General features: G+C 45.4%; 1 protein-coding gene across 1 annotated transcript in view; it reads left to right on the top strand.

Moving 5' to 3' along the window:
* Positions 1-13,665, top strand: part of JAG1 (jagged canonical Notch ligand 1) — a 69,329-nt gene extending 55,664 nt beyond the window's left edge. Inside the window, exons 18-26 of the mRNA XM_083730040.1 lie at positions 386-502; positions 1,168-1,195; positions 1,936-2,021; positions 3,939-4,052; positions 5,378-5,487; positions 5,582-5,818; positions 8,116-8,247; positions 9,356-9,506; positions 11,363-13,665. Of these exons, the coding sequence (XP_083586166.1) occupies positions 386-502; positions 1,168-1,195; positions 1,936-2,021; positions 3,939-4,052; positions 5,378-5,487; positions 5,582-5,818; positions 8,116-8,247; positions 9,356-9,506; positions 11,363-11,820 (1,433 nt within the window). The 3' untranslated portion in view covers positions 11,821-13,665. The remainder of the gene's footprint in view (positions 1-385; positions 503-1,167; positions 1,196-1,935; positions 2,022-3,938; positions 4,053-5,377; positions 5,488-5,581; positions 5,819-8,115; positions 8,248-9,355; positions 9,507-11,362) is intronic.
* Positions 13,666-15,347: the final 1,682 nt, after the last annotated feature.

Genomic DNA, 15,347 nt, shown 5'->3' with positions numbered 1-15,347 from the left:
CTTCTCAGTGGTGGCACCCGCCCTGTGGAACACCCTCCCATCAGATGTCAAGGAAATAAACAACCATCTGACTTTTAGAAGACATTTGAAGGGAGCCATGTTTAGGGAAGTTTTTAATCTCTGATGTTTTACTGTATTTTTGATGTTTTGTTGGAAGCCGCCCAGAGTGGCTGGGGAAACCCAGTCAGATGGGCAGGGTGTAAATAATAAATTATTATTATTATTATTATTATTATTATTATTAAATTTATTACGCCTCCCTTCTTCCGTACATCTCAGGGCAGTTCGCATTCAGAAGGCCAGAGGTTCGGCATCCCTGATTTAAAACTCTGTGCCGTTTTTGAGAACTTTGCCAGAAACTCTGTTTTGCCTCTTCTTTTTCCAGCAAGGAACAGCAGCTGCCTCCCGAACCCTTGTCATAATGGCGGGACTTGTGTCGTCAGTGGAGATTCCTTCACGTGTGTGTGCAAAGAGGGCTGGGAAGGCCCGACTTGCACTCAGAGTAAGCGCTTTCTCTCCCCCCCCCCCCCTCTCATATACCCAAACTCTTTCTGAAGTGGCGGTGGCTGACGATGAGAAAACTGGCTCATCTCGTTGCCTTCGGGGATTTGAGATTAAAACCAGAAGGGGGAAGCTGTTTGATGTGGGGCGATCGCATCACCTGAATCATTGGGCTTTAATGACATTGTGGGACTGGAGCTTTGACCTGGGCCTGAGAAAGTTGCAAATTAGATAAATGGAGACAGATGTTTTCGTGTTCACACTGCCGCTTCCCTTCAACCCACCCACCACCCTGGAAAAAAACATTAACTCTGGTTCGTTCTCATCTGTTCCTTGGTTGCAGCAGCCTGGCCACTTTTGAATCTGTTGGTATTTCTTCCTGACAATACTTTGCAAAGAATCCCATGTGCATTTGTTTAGTGTGTGGGTTTTAGCAATTTAGTTCAAACCTGTTTTGCAAGGGGACACCTGTAGACAGTGCTTGTTTCGGGGGACGCATACCTCTAAACATTTTGTGACTCTGTTTTGCCTCATTGAGGGGCAGTATTTCAATACGAGTAGGAAAATGAGAGTTCCTCTAAACTTAATTTATCTTAAGAAAAAAAAGCACTGCCTGTAGAAATCCAGAGTGCTAATTGTGCATCTTTGTCTCTTACCTCTTTACAGATACCAACGATTGCAGTCCGCATCCTTGGTAAGCAGATGGGCCTGGGAATGTATTCCACTTTTATTTGTATATGTCCACCCTGATAAACCGTCTAATTCAGCATATTCTGTCAGCTTTTGGATCCAGTCTTGTATAGAGGGAATTTCATTACTCTTCCATTTAGCTGCGATAAGAACTCTTTAAAAGCTGCTTTTAAATGATCTAAAGCAGTGTTCCCCAACCTTGGGCCTCCAGCTGTTTTTGGACTACAACTCCCATCACCCCTCGCTAGCAAGACCAGTGGTCAAGGATGATAGGAATTGTAGTCCAAAAACAGCTGGAGGCCCAAGGTTGGGGAACACTGATCTAAAGGATGGAAGTTGAAGGCTGCCCATAGAAATAAGTGGGGGAATCCATGGTTTTAATGGAGCTGCAATTTGGCCTCAGTGTGTCTACTCCCACCCCCAGCACCCCATAAACATCCCCAGTGGACACTGATCATTTTCATTGAACCCAGAATAGGGGACCTCTTGGCTAGGGGAACTAGGTGGAAGGAAAGGACTGGAGTGGCCAGAAGCTTAAATACAGAAGCAGTCCGTGCTGCAACATTTTGTCGCAAGTCCCATTTGTGCAACAGTATTCTCTCCTACTTTAAACTCAAAACGGGCCGGTGTTGCTTAAGTTACAATTGTGTAAGCTGCTTTTTGCTAAAGGGCTTAAAGAACATGCATTTGTGAAAGTGAGAAAGTGTCGGCTAAGCAAAGTTCTTTCTCGTTCTCCCCAAACAGCTATAATAGTGGGACGTGTGTGGATGGAGACAACTGGTACCGCTGCGAATGCGCTCCAGGGTTTGCAGGTCCCGACTGCAGGATAAGTATGTGTTAGCAATCCTTCAGCTCTTAACTTTGGCCTAAAGTTGCATTAGAACAGGAGGTGCAATATATGTTGTTGTTTTTGCTAAATTGCGGTTTGCACATATGGCGCTTTCTGTGTCGCTTGGCAAGAGACTCCAGTGGCAGTTCTTTTAATCAAATATAATGTCCCTGAGAGATCTGTGCCCCTGTTTGCAGGAGAAAATGAGTCGTGCTAAAAGTCTCCTGAAAAACAGTAGAGTAAGTTGGTTCTAACTTGCCCAGAGTCCCGTGGGTTCTGGTGACCGCTAGCAATCTGTGAATTGGAAACTTCAAGTGTCAAGAAGAGCATGGGTAGGCAAACTAAGGCCTGGGGGCTGGATCCAGCCCAATCACCTTCTAAATCCGGCCCATGAACAGTCTGGGAATCAGCGTGTTTTTACATGAGTAGAATGTGCCCTTTTCTTTAAAATGCATCTCTGGGTTATTTGTGGGCATAGGAATTCATTCATTCATTCATTTTTTATTCCCCCCCCCAAAAAAAAAATATAGTCCAGCTCCCCACAAGGTCTGAGGGACAGTGAAAAAGTTTGCTGACCCCTGTCAGTGCATTTCATGGGGCTTCAAAGCTCTCCTTAGACTGGGCCCTTTGAGAGCTCCTGTGATGAGGAATTCTGCCCAATAAAAAATGTTTCCTAAATTAGTAGCAGAGGTGTTTTTTTGCCTGCAGAACTAGAGGTTGTGTACGTGTTAAAAGCAAGAGGCCAGCTCAGGATTTGAAAAGAAGTGCAACAAGAAAACAAGAAATAGTTTATGCCAATAATGCAAATTGGACATGGAGGCCATGTTGGAAGGACATTTTTGTTGAGGGGAGAAAATGGCTGGCAGGTCCCAGGTCCTGGAATCAACCCCCTTAGCTTCTCTAGCAGTGTTAGAAACTCAGATATATAAGCTAGGCTCCAAATAGCTCCTTAAAACCAAGGTTGCAGTCGCCAAAGTGAAATGCCTGGTTGCCATTTTGGGGGCTCTAAAGTCTTATTTTTCAAATGATGGACTGGCTGTGATTGATTGATCAGTTACACATCTGGCTAGTTCAGATGACAACCTTCAGCAGTTCTCAACCTGTGGGTCCCCAGATGTTGTTGGACTACAATTCCCATCATCCCTGACCACTGTTCATGCTGGCTAGGCATGATGGGAGTTGTAGTCCAACAACATCTGGGGACCCACAGGTTGAGAAACACTGAGCTAGATTAAGAACCTTGAGAACTTCTTTAAGTTCTCACCTGATCCAGGGACAGTCTACATATATATTGGCCTATTCCTGCCTCTTTTTCTGAATGGTGACCATTTATAACATAGGAATATTCTTCACAACCTATGAGCAGGTCAGTGGGAAGCGGGTAGGCAAAGACAAGCAACAACAAGCAACTAACGTTGTTTGCTGTTCCTGCTCTGGCTGCACAGAAAAAGCCTTTTGGTTCCTGAAATTCATTCCGGTTGCGCAGATAAAATATAACTGGTGGAATTCTACAGGACGTGTTGCTAGTGTGTGGAAAAAGTCAACATTTGAGGATCCTCTGGCATGCACCTCCAGATGGTGGAAATGTCAGGTGCCGGGGCATCTTCACTTGGTAGCAAATGTGCAAAATGCGCACTTGACTCTAGCCAAGACAGAAGATTCTTGGCAAGAAACCCCAGAGAGCTAGCCCTGGTACTGTAAAATGCAGCTTTGTAGGTTAGCATATGAGCTTTGCTGAAAACTATTAAGTAACTGCTGTCCTGATTTTCCTTTAAAATCTTCCTTAGAATTTTGAGCAAGGTTCGCAGCTTTACAACTCTTCATTCAGGTGGGTGGGTGGTTGATCTATGCAGCTCATATTAATTAATTACACCATTGTTATTCCTACTAATCTTCTTTCCGCCCTCTGCCTTACCAGATATCAACGAATGCCAGTCCTCGCCCTGCGCTTTTGGAGCAACATGTGTTGATGAAATCAACGGGTACCGTTGTATCTGCCCTGCCGGCCGCATTGGCCCCAGATGCCAAGAAGGTATTGGATATATACTGTATTTTTCCTTCCCTCTATAAGGAAGGACCACACCATAAGTCTCACCTAGTTTTTGGAGGAGGAAAACAAAAAAAAAAAATATTCTGAATCTCTGAAGCCAGAACAGCAAGAGGGATCACTGCGCAGTGAAAGCAGCAATCCCTCTTGCTGTTCTGGCTTCTGGGATAGCTGCGCAACCTGCATTCGCTCCATAAGACGCACACACATTTTCCCTTACTTTTTAGGAGGGAAAAAGTGAGTCTTATAGAGCAAAAAATACAGTATATAGTAGTTCGTCGCTTGTAAAGTAAAACAAAGCCTCCTTCCCTTCCCAGTAGTTAATATGGATGAGCAAAGAATTCCAGAATGTCTATCTGTGTGTTCGCGATTGAACAGGGAGGAGAAGGAATGGGAAGAGGGAGGAGGGAAGCATTGCTAAAGTACTGGAGCGAAAGCTGGGGTGGGGAGCCTGTGGCCCTCCAGATGTTTGGTGGACCACAACTCCCTTCATCCGTGACCATCACCCATCCTGAACGTTGGTGCTGATGGGATTTTGGAGTCCCAATATTATTTGGAGGACCACCCCTAAGACGGAGAATTCAGTGTTATGTTGGAGGGGATGCCAGGAAACCGGGACTTACGTTCACATGTGGTGGGGGTGTAAATATATAAAAAAAATTCTGGCAAAGGGTGTTTAAGGAGATAACAGAAATCACTGGGTTCAAGCTGACCAAAAGTCCAGCGATAGCATTGTTATTAATTTATGATGGGGTGGAAGGTACACTGGCTTTCAAGGACTTGCTCGCAAATTTATTGACAGCTGTGCGAGTTATAGCTAGGAAGTAGAAGGGGAAGCAGAATATAAAATGGAAGAGTGGTATAAAGAGGTGTGGGATATAGCTATTAATGGTAAATTAACGTGCTATTAAGGTAAAATGGGGAACATGCAGGAGAAATGATTTTGAGGAGATATGTTTGCAGAATTTGTACTGTTAAAACGGAAAGGGGTCAAACCATCGCAAGAGGCATTGAAATTTTGGGAGGTTGGATAGTTACGATGGAATGGTCTTGGTGGCGGGGTGCACATTTTTATTTAATAATAAAAGATTATTACGTTGTCAAAATAAAATAATAAATAATAAATAATAATAATAATAATAGAAATACCAAAAAAAGCAGCTTGTTGGAAAAAATTCTACATATGTACAGATCTGTTAAAAAAAATCAAACCCAATACTCGGGTTCCTTTACTTAAAGTATCTCATAATTCATAAAATGTTGTCTAAGGCATCTCTGTGAGTCAATCCCTAAACCACTTTCCCTCTCAGTTTCAGGAAGGCCTTGCATTGGCAGTGGGCACATTATTCCAGATGGAACTAAATGGGACGACGAGTGTAATAGCTGTCAGTGTGTGAACGGAAAAGTCACATGCTCTAAGGTACTGTCCTGGGACTCCTGGCTGCCTCGGCCTGCCTCCTTTTCCATGCGTTCCAAGTGTCCGGCTGCCAACTGAATGGTCTTTTCCGTTCTAGGTCTGGTGTGGTCCAAAGCCTTGCTTGATAAGCGCCAAAGGTCACAGCGAGTGTCCCACAGGCCATACCTGCCACCCTGTCAAAGAGGACCACTGCTTCGTAGGCCCCTGCGACAACATAGGCGAATGCTGGCCTTCCAATCAGCAGCCCGTGAAAAGCACATGCAACTCCGATGCTTACTATCAGGACAACTGTGCCAACATCACTTTCACCTTCAATAAAAAGATGATGACTCCAGTAAGTTGGTCTCGAAACGAGCAGCTACACAAATGCCTTTGCAAGCAATTCCAAAGTATAAACTGAGAGGGCGGCTGTCTACCAGCTCCTTCTGGTACGCAGGCTGAGACCCTACCTGCCCGCGGACTGTCGCCAGAGTGGTGCATGCTCTGCTTATCTCCCGCTTGGACTACTGTCATGCGCTCTACATGGGGCTACCTTTGAAGGTGACCCAGAAACTACAACTAATCCAGAATGCAGCAACTAGTCTGGTGACTTGGAGTGGCCGCCGGGACCATATAGCACCGGTCCTGAAACACTTACATTGGCTCCCATTACATTTCCAAGCACAATTCAAAGTGTTGGTGCTGACCTTTAAAGCCCTAAGTGGCCTTGGCCAAGTATACCTGAAGGAGTGTCTCCACCCCCATCGTTCAGCCTAGACACCTGGGTCCAGCTCCAAGGGCCTTCTGGCAGTTCCTTCCCTGCGAGTAATGAGGTTACAGGGAACCAGGCAGAGGGCCTTCTCGGTAGTCAGATGTCAAGGAAATACAACCTATATACAACCTTCTAGGATGCTCCATGGGGAGGACCAGAGGTAGAAAAGTGGGAGCAGCAGCAGATGTGACTCTTAGCTTTGGACATCAAGTTTACATTCGAACCACGGGAAAGTTGGAAGGCCACTCTCGCTCTAAACCCAGGCGAGCAAGAGGCACCGCCGTAGATCAGTGATAGATTTCAGTCGGGCAAAAGCACCTGAGGAGAGTGTGGAATGAGGCCAGTATAGGATATGCAGCCTGGGGGAAGTCTCAAGGCCTTGATGGGCCTCATTCAGCCCTGAAGTTCCCTCGCCCCTGAGGTTTAAAAAAGCCATCTACCACACAAACTACTGTAGCACACCCTTCCCTCCCATTTCTCTAGGCTACCTGTATGTCTTGCTGTATTCTGGCATCCATCCTTTGGCCCAAGGAGCTTGATTTGCTCACAGCAACTCGGTTGAGCAAGGGATTGAACTTTTTAAATTTTATATCCTTTATTGAAAAATAAAAAGTACAAGTGCACAGAGGGAGACCCGAAGAAATGAGAAATAGTACCTGTGTGAAAAACAAAACAGAATAATAATAATAATAATAATAATAATAATAATAATAATAATAATAATTTATTTATACCCCACCCATCTGGCTGGGCCTCCCCAGCCACAGAACCAAGATATTGTTTACATTACAAAAAAGGGGGGGGATTTGTTATTGTAGTTAACCAGACCTTAATCTAATGGGGCATTTATAAAGCAAGGGATTAATAATAATTAATAATATTAATTATAATAATAATAATAATAATACCCCGCCCATCTGGCTGGGTTTCCCCAGCCACTCTGGGCGGCTTCCACAAAGACAAAAAATACACTAAGATGTCATACATTAAAAACTTCCCTGAACAGGGCTGCCTTCAGATGTCTTCTGAATGTCAGGTAGTTGTTTATCTCTTTGACATCTGATGGGAGAGCATTCCACAAGGTGGGCGCCACTACCGAGAAGGCCCTCTGCCTGGTTCCCTGTAGCTTTGCTTCTTGCAATGAGGGAACTGCCAGAAGGCCCTTGGCGCTCGACCTCAGCGTCCCGGCAGAACGATGGGAGTGGAGACGCCGCTTCAGGTATACTGGGCCGAGGCCATTTCCCAAAACCAAGCCTAACTATCTACCGGGGGCTACCTCACATTTGACATGTTATAAAGGAGTGCGTTTAGAAAAGTATGAATGCTAAAAACATGTCCCATCCAGGTGTACTCATCAGGGAGTTGAGATCTGTCTGAAGTTCCCTATGGAGTCCACACTTGGACGACGCCATATACAGAGTCACTGTCAGCAGATCTCCAGGATTTTAAATTGGGGGGGGGGGCGTGCCTCTACCTGGGAATGCTAGGAACTGAACCAGGGACCTTCTAAATGCAAAACATGTGTTCTACCACTGAGAAATGGACCTTCTCTGGGCAATGACCTTTATTCCTTGCCAGTGACCCAACTGGCAATTGTGGATATTATGGCTTCTGTTATAATGTAGAAAAGGGATGGGGAACTTTGTAGTTGAACAACCTTTGGAGGGGCCCAACTCTCATCATCGCTGACCATTGGCCACGTTGCCTGGGACGGATGAGGCTTTAGGTTGACCACAGGTTCCCCACTCTTGACCTGAGAGGCAACGTTCTCTGTAGCTAGGCGCAAATGGCAACAAGAGAAGTGTCATTGATTTATGTTATTGCCATATGTCCTCTTCTGTCAAAAGTACTCATGTTCCGTGTTTGTTCTTTTCCCACAGGGCCTTACAACTGAGCATATCTGTAACGAGCTGAGGAATCTAAGTATCTTGAAGAACGTGTCCGTGGAATACTCCATCTACATCACGTGTGAACCGTCGCAATTGGCACACGATGAAATCCATGTTGCGATTGTAAGTCTGATGGTTGGCATGCCTGACTTATCTCTCTAAACATTGAGACGCATTTCTCTGTCTCAGTGGGAAAGAGTGGGTTCTCTGTTTAACTACGATCTAATTGGATATTGCCCATAGACATAAATACATGTGATATAAACAATAAAACGGCAAATGCAACAATTCAGGTTCTGAAAGCCATGACAAAATACAACCAACATGTAATCTAGTGGCAGCAAGGTGTTGTGCATTAAAATGAGCAACAGTGAATCTTGGATGTTAACACATTTGGAAGATTGTGGAAGTGAATTGTTATTATTGGTTAAATTTGTGTACCGCCCTATACCTGCAGGTCTAAGGCGGTTCACAACATAAAATCACAGTATAAAAACACACACACACACACAAACCAAGGACAACCCAATAATCTGCCCCCCCTTCCCAAAACATTTTAAAAGCGTATTTGATGTCAATCAGCCGAAAGTCTGGATAAAGAGGAATGTTTTTGCCTGCCGCCTAAAGGTGTATAATGAAGGCACCAGGCAAACCTCCCTGAAGAAAGCATTCCACAAATGGGGAGCCACTACAAAAAAGGCCCTGTTCTCGTGCTGCCACCCTCTGGACCCCCCATGGAGGAAGCGCACAAAGAAGGGCCTCAGAAGATGATGTCAGGGAAGGTTCATATGGAAAGAGACGGTATTGTGGTCCTCAGCCATCAAAATGAATGTACCACCAGAACCTGGGGGAGGGGGGGATTATTCTGGGATCATATCACCACCACAAAGAAGATCCTGTCTTGTGCTCACTCATCAAATCTTCCAAGATAGCACCAAGGACAAGAGAGCCAATGCTGATCTTAATCCGCAAACAAGCATATTGGAGGGTTCTAGAGTCTAGCCTCCCTCCCAAAGGATGTTTTGAAAGGGTTGGCATTCTGCACAATTCACTGGATTGACATTGGCACTTGGTAATAACTTGATGCATGTCCTGTACTTATAGAAGCCAGTGTTCCCCATATTTTGATGTTAGACCAGAGTCTCCATGTTTGTTTGGTCCTCTTGTGAGCATTGGGTTAGAGATTCTTCTTCATGTTGTCTCTAATACACAATCTTATTCTTTCACGTAGTCTGCCGAAGATATCCAGGAGGAAGAGAACCCGATAAAAGAAATAACAGACAAAATTATTGATCTGGTGAGCAAGCGTGATGGGAATAGCACGCTTATCGCAGCGGTTGCAGAAGTCCGGGTACAGAGGCGACCAATTAAAAGCAAAACAGGTAATTTTTTTTAAAAGAGGGGACTGCATTTTCTCATGCATTGGTTGAGGGCTGGCAGTAAGAATGGAAATTGCAAGTGGATAGGAAGCCGTTTCACTCATAGCCTGTTTCCAGACTTCCCGGCAGGGCTTATTCTTATGCAAGTTTGCTTTTCGGCACAAATTCTAACATATCTCAAGTTTGCCCTAAAATTACTTTTATTCATTGTTAGACACAAGCTCCAAATACAGGATAGTGCTGATTTGAGCTTTAACGAATGCCTTGAACGGACATTTGATGCTTTATTGTGTTTTTAAAACAAGAACCATAAACATTAAAAAGCTTCCCTATACAGGGCTGCCTTCAGATGTCTTCTAAAGGTTACATAGTTACTGATTTCCTTGACATCTGTTGGGAGGGCGTTCCACAGGGCGGGTGCCACTGCCAAGAAGGCCCTCTGCCTGGCTCCCAGTAGCTTCGCTTCTCGCAAGCAGGAACCCACCAGAAGGCCCTCAGTGCTGGATCTCAGCATCCAGGCTGAATGATGGGGGTGGAGATTCTCCTTCAGGTATATGGACAGAGGACATTTAGGGCTTTAAAGCTCAACACCAACACTTTGAATTATGCTCCGAAACTTACTGGGAGCCAATGTAGGTCTTCCAGAACCAGTGCTATATGGTTCTGTTGGAGCCGCCCAGAGTAACTGGAGCAACCCAGTCAGATGGGCAGCATATAAATACTATTAGGTAAAATATTATTATTGTTGTTGTTGTAGGGATGTGGGTGGCACTGTGGTCTAAACCACCGAGCCTCTTGGGCTTGCTGATCAGAAGGTTGGCGGTTCGAATCCCTGCAATGGGAATGACTTCCCATTGCTGTGTCCCAGTTCCTACCAATCTAGCAGTTCAAAAGCACACCAGTGCAAGTAGATAAACAGATACTGCTGACGGGAAGGTAAACGTGTGCTCTTATTTCTGTCACGGTGTTTTCTGGCGCCAGAAGCGGTTTAGTCCTGCTGGCCACATGACCTGGAAAGCTGTCTGTGGACAAACGCCGGCTCCCTCCGCCTGAAAGCGACATGAGCACCGCAACAACATAGTTGCCATTGACTGGATGTAACCATCTGTGGTCCTTTACCTTTTTTAACCTTTATTATTATTATTATTATTATTATTATCATCATCATTATCTGGACCTTCTGCATGCAAAGCAGATGCCCTAAAGGTAAAAGGACCCCTGACCATTAGGTCCAGTTGTGACAGACTCTGGGGTTGCGGTGTTCATCTCGCTCCATAGGCCGAGGATCCAGCGTTTGTCCGCAAACAGCTTCCGGGTCATGTGGCCAGCATGACTAAGCCGCTTCTGGCGAACCAGAGCAGTGCACGGAAACGCCGTTTACCTTCCCGCCAGAGCGGTACCTATTTATCTACTTGCACTTTGATGTGCTTTCGAACTGCTAGGTTGGCAGAAGCAGGGAGCGAGCAATGGGAGCTCACCCCGTTGTGGGGATTCGAACCTCCGACCTTCTGATCGGCAAGTCCTAGGCTCTGTGGTTTAACCCACAGCACCACCCGCGTCCCTACCACTGAGCTATCTGAGCTGAGTAGTGATGGTGGGTTTGTTGACGAGAGTCACCCTTGCCAGTGTGGTTAAGAGTGGTAGACTCGTAATCTGGTGAACCAGGTTCGCTTCCTCGCTCCTCCACATGCAGCTGCTGGGTGACCTTGGGCTAGTCACACTTCTTTGAAGTCTCTCAGCCCCACTCACCTCAGTGTTTGTTGTGGGGGAGGAAGGGAAAGGAGAATGTGAGCCGCTTTGAGACTTCTTTGGGTAGTGATAAAGGGGGATATCAAATCCAAACTCTTCTTGCCTTCCAGATTTCTTGGTCCCATTGCTGAGCTCCGTTCTGACCGTGGCTTGGATCTGCTGTCTGGTCACGGCCTTCTACTGGTGCATCCGCAAGCGCCGGAAGCAGAGCGCGCACACGCACACGCCGTCGGACGACAACACCACCAACAACGTCCGGGAGCAGCTGAACCAGATCAAGAACCCCATCGAGAAGCACGGCGCCAACGCCATCCCCATCAAGGACTACGAGAACAAGAACTCCAAGATTGCCAAAATAAGGACACACAACTCCGAGGTGGAGGAAGACGACATCGACAAGCACCAGCAAAAGAGCCGCTTCGCCAAGCAGGCGACCTACACGCTGGTCGACAGAGACGAAAAGCCCCCCAACGGCACGCCCGCAAAGCACCCGAACTGGACAAACAAGCAGGACAACCGGGACTTGGAAAGCGCGCAGAGCTTGAACCGCATGGAGTACATTGTATAGCAGGCAGCCGGGCGCTGCCTCCTAATCCATACTTACCAGTTGGAGTCAACTCGGAGCTTGTAGTTCTCAAAGCGGTTGTGTAATATTTTGAGTCTAAGGCTATTATTTGCTTAGAATCCCTGTGTTAATTTAAGTTTTGACAAGCTGGCTTACACTGGCAGTGATAGTTGCTGTGGTTGGCTGGAATACCAAGCGCTGCATTCCACATCTATGCAAAACTAGTCGAAAGTGCCCCCCCCCCCCCCCCCGTCAATTCAGCCGCCGCTGATGCATCTCCTGGCAAGTTTCATCAAGGTATCATGTAGCCTTTTATTATTTAGCCTTCCCTCCCCTAGCAAAGAATTCCTTCCTTCCTTCCTTCCTTCCTTCCTTCCTTCCTTCCTTCCTTCCTTCCTTCCCTCTCTCTCTCTCTCTCTCTCTCTCTCTCTCTCTCTCTCTCTCGATGTCACAATTTATACAGTCCCTGTGGGGAGGGAAGGAGATAAATTTTATTTATTTATTGAAATTAGAGTTCTTTTGTATATTGGTTTTATGATGACGTACAACTAGTTCTGTATTTGAAAGTGCCTTTGCAGCTCGGAACCACAGCAACTATCGAGAAAAAAAAGTTAAAAAGTTTATTATTTATTTTTTTTAATTGTATTTTTTTGTGGGGAGGGCAGGTAGGGAGGGATTGGGGGGGGGACTTCTTGTCAGCAGTTGCTGGTAAAAAAAATGAAGAATTGAGAGGAAATGTGTCAAAAGTAGAAGTTTGTATAGTTATGTAAATAATTCCTTTTTTTATTAATCACTGTGTATATTTGATTTATTAACTTAATAATCAAGAGCCTTAAATATCATTCCTTTTTTTTTATTTATATGTATGTGTTTAGAGTTGAAGGTGTTTTTTTCCCCCCATAGCATTTGTAAGCTTATGGCTTCTTTATCTTTTTAAAAATCTTTTTATTCTACCCCCCACCCCTTTGTTACATGTTTGCCTACATGCCAAAATTTAAGGTGTTCTGAAAATCAGTTTGTTTTTAAAGGATAGAGAAGGCTTTGGGGGCCTTGAAACAGGCTTTCTGTACGATGTTGAGTGCGCGTTTTGTCTTTATTCTTTGAGAACACCTTTGATAGTATCACTTTAAGAATATTTGTTTAAGTACCAGCTGAGGCAGTTTAGAATTAGATTAGAATTTTATTTTAATTCCCCCCCCCCTTCCTGGCTGCTTTAGAAGTTGGGGCATGGGGGAGGAGGGAGGGGAAAAGAGGAGGGCAGGCAGATCCTCTGCCGCGAAGCAGTTTAAGGGAACACAGCTGAGCGATAACCTTCTGTAGATGAACGTGTGACCGGTTGCATGTAATTAAAGAGAAAAAAATATCGAATTAGCGTGTGGAGTTGGAAACACCGAAATCTTATTTTGTAAACTCTTGATTTCTCCCACCCCCACCCACCAGCACAGATAGGTGGTGCCGAACCACTTGTAGGCTTTTAAAAAAAACTTCTTTTCTTTGTAATCTACTGCGTGTAGAAAGTATTCCGATAAGCTAGTTGTTGAATACTTGAACAGTAGAGTGTCCAGTTAAGATCACTGTGTAGATTTGCCATAGATTACACTGCCCGCCTTAAGGAGTGAGGAAATCAAAGTGCTATTACAAAAAGTTGGAAGATCAAAAAATCAAAATTGCAAAAAAAGACAACAAAAAGGCTTAAAACTGAGTAATCTCGCTGGGTAAACCACCGGGATCATGAGGATATCTTGTATGGTAATTTTAGTGTTACACGGACATGAAAATACATCTCTGATGTGTTTATTCCTGGCAATAAATCTTGAAAAATATTTATTAAATTTTTTTGTATAAAAACAGCGTGAAGATTGAGCTTCATTGAGATGCTTCCAACATGAATGTCTTCAAATGCTTCCCCCACCCCCAACAATAGCTATGCTATAAAGGTAAAGGGACCCCTGACCATTAGGTCCAGTCGTGGCCGACTCTGGGGTTGTGGCTCTCATCTTGCTTTATTGGCCGAGGGAGCCGGTGTACAGCTTCCGGGTCATGTGGCCAGCATGACTAAGCCGCTTCTGGCGAACCAGAGCAGCACATGGAAACACCATTTACCTTCCCGCCGGAGCGGTACCTATTTATCTACTTGCACTTTGACATGCTTTCAAGCTGCTAGGTTGGCAGGAGCAGGGACCGAGCAACGGGAGCTCACCCCATCACGGGGATTCGAACCGCTGACCTTCTGATCGGCAAGTCCTAGGCTCTGTGGTTTAACCCACAGCGCCACCCGTGTCCCTCCCGCTTTTCCTTAAGACGTGCCTGTTTTCATCGGAGAAATGTTGGAGGGCATGGGAGAGAAAAAGGTGAATAGACACAATACATCCACTTTTCAAAGAAGGATCGTTCGGGATAGGACACTCTTTTACTTAAGGCACTTCTATGCCAGCCTTCAAAATAAATTTCATCAGAGCAGGGACCGAGCAACGGGAGCTCACCCCGTCGCGGGGATTCGAACCGCTGACCTTCTGATCGGCAAGTCCTAGGTTCTGTGGTTTAACCCACAGCACCACCCGCGTCCCAGAGCTACGCTATAGGAGTAAGCAATATAAAGCTGTTCACCTCCAGCTCCTACCATGGGGCAACCCAGTGGTTTCATTGGGGTATACTTAGTGGACTACATAATGTGCATGTGGATTCCCACTGCCTACCCTGGGTCCAGAAGGATAACTGTCAGGGCTGTAAACTTGGTCTGGTTTTGGATTGTTCTCACTGAGATCGAGAGGATGACTCAATGAAAGTGTATTAATGACCAGTTTTTGAAAGCACTGGTGGCTAAAGCCCCTTTCCAAATCTGGTTTTGTGGGCTCTCCAAGTCCTGTCTCCAACAAGGTTGTGTTGGTGATGGATGCAAGTGGAACGGCCTTATTTATCTCAACGGTCTTTGGCCTGGTTTCTTTTATGCTTCAACGGCCCTGTCTCAGTTTTCTTGCATCGTGGAGCTCAAGATGGCGGTCACAAGGTGGTCCAGGCACTGAGCATGCCCTTATCATGCCCTTGAGGCTGTTCTGTAAGGTTTCTTCAAGAAAGCCTTGAACCCAGAATCCTTTTCACCAGCAAAGTGCTTATTATCATGGTGGGAAGTGAGCAGGAACTTCTGAAATCTGTACCTTTACTCAGAAGCTCTGGATTAATTGTGTATCTTTGAGCAAAACACACCGCAGGGAAAAAGCCACTCTTGGTAACTTCATCCTTCCATGTTTTAGGGCAGGCACACTTGACATTGGGCATGGTGGCCGACAGCAATTTGATATTGACTTTGAAATGTGAATGGGTGGGTGGTGGGTGGTAGAGAGAATATATCCCAGTGCTGCAGCTAGTCATTGAGTTCGGCCTTTCTCAACCTTGGGTTCGCATATGTTCTTGATCTACAACCCTTTAGCATGATGGGAATTGTAGTCCCGCAACACCTAGGGACCCAAGGTTGAGAAAGGCTGAGTTAGATGCAGACTCAGATGAACTTTGGTTTTGTAGAAACTTAGTCT

The sequence above is a fragment of the Podarcis gaigeae genome (assembly GCF_964106915.1).
Source record: "Podarcis gaigeae genome assembly, chromosome: 3".
Taxonomy (NCBI): Eukaryota; Metazoa; Chordata; class Lepidosauria; order Squamata; family Lacertidae; genus Podarcis; species Podarcis gaigeae.
Note: the sequence above shows the minus strand (reverse complement) of the source record. Positions and strands in the feature narration are given on the sequence as shown.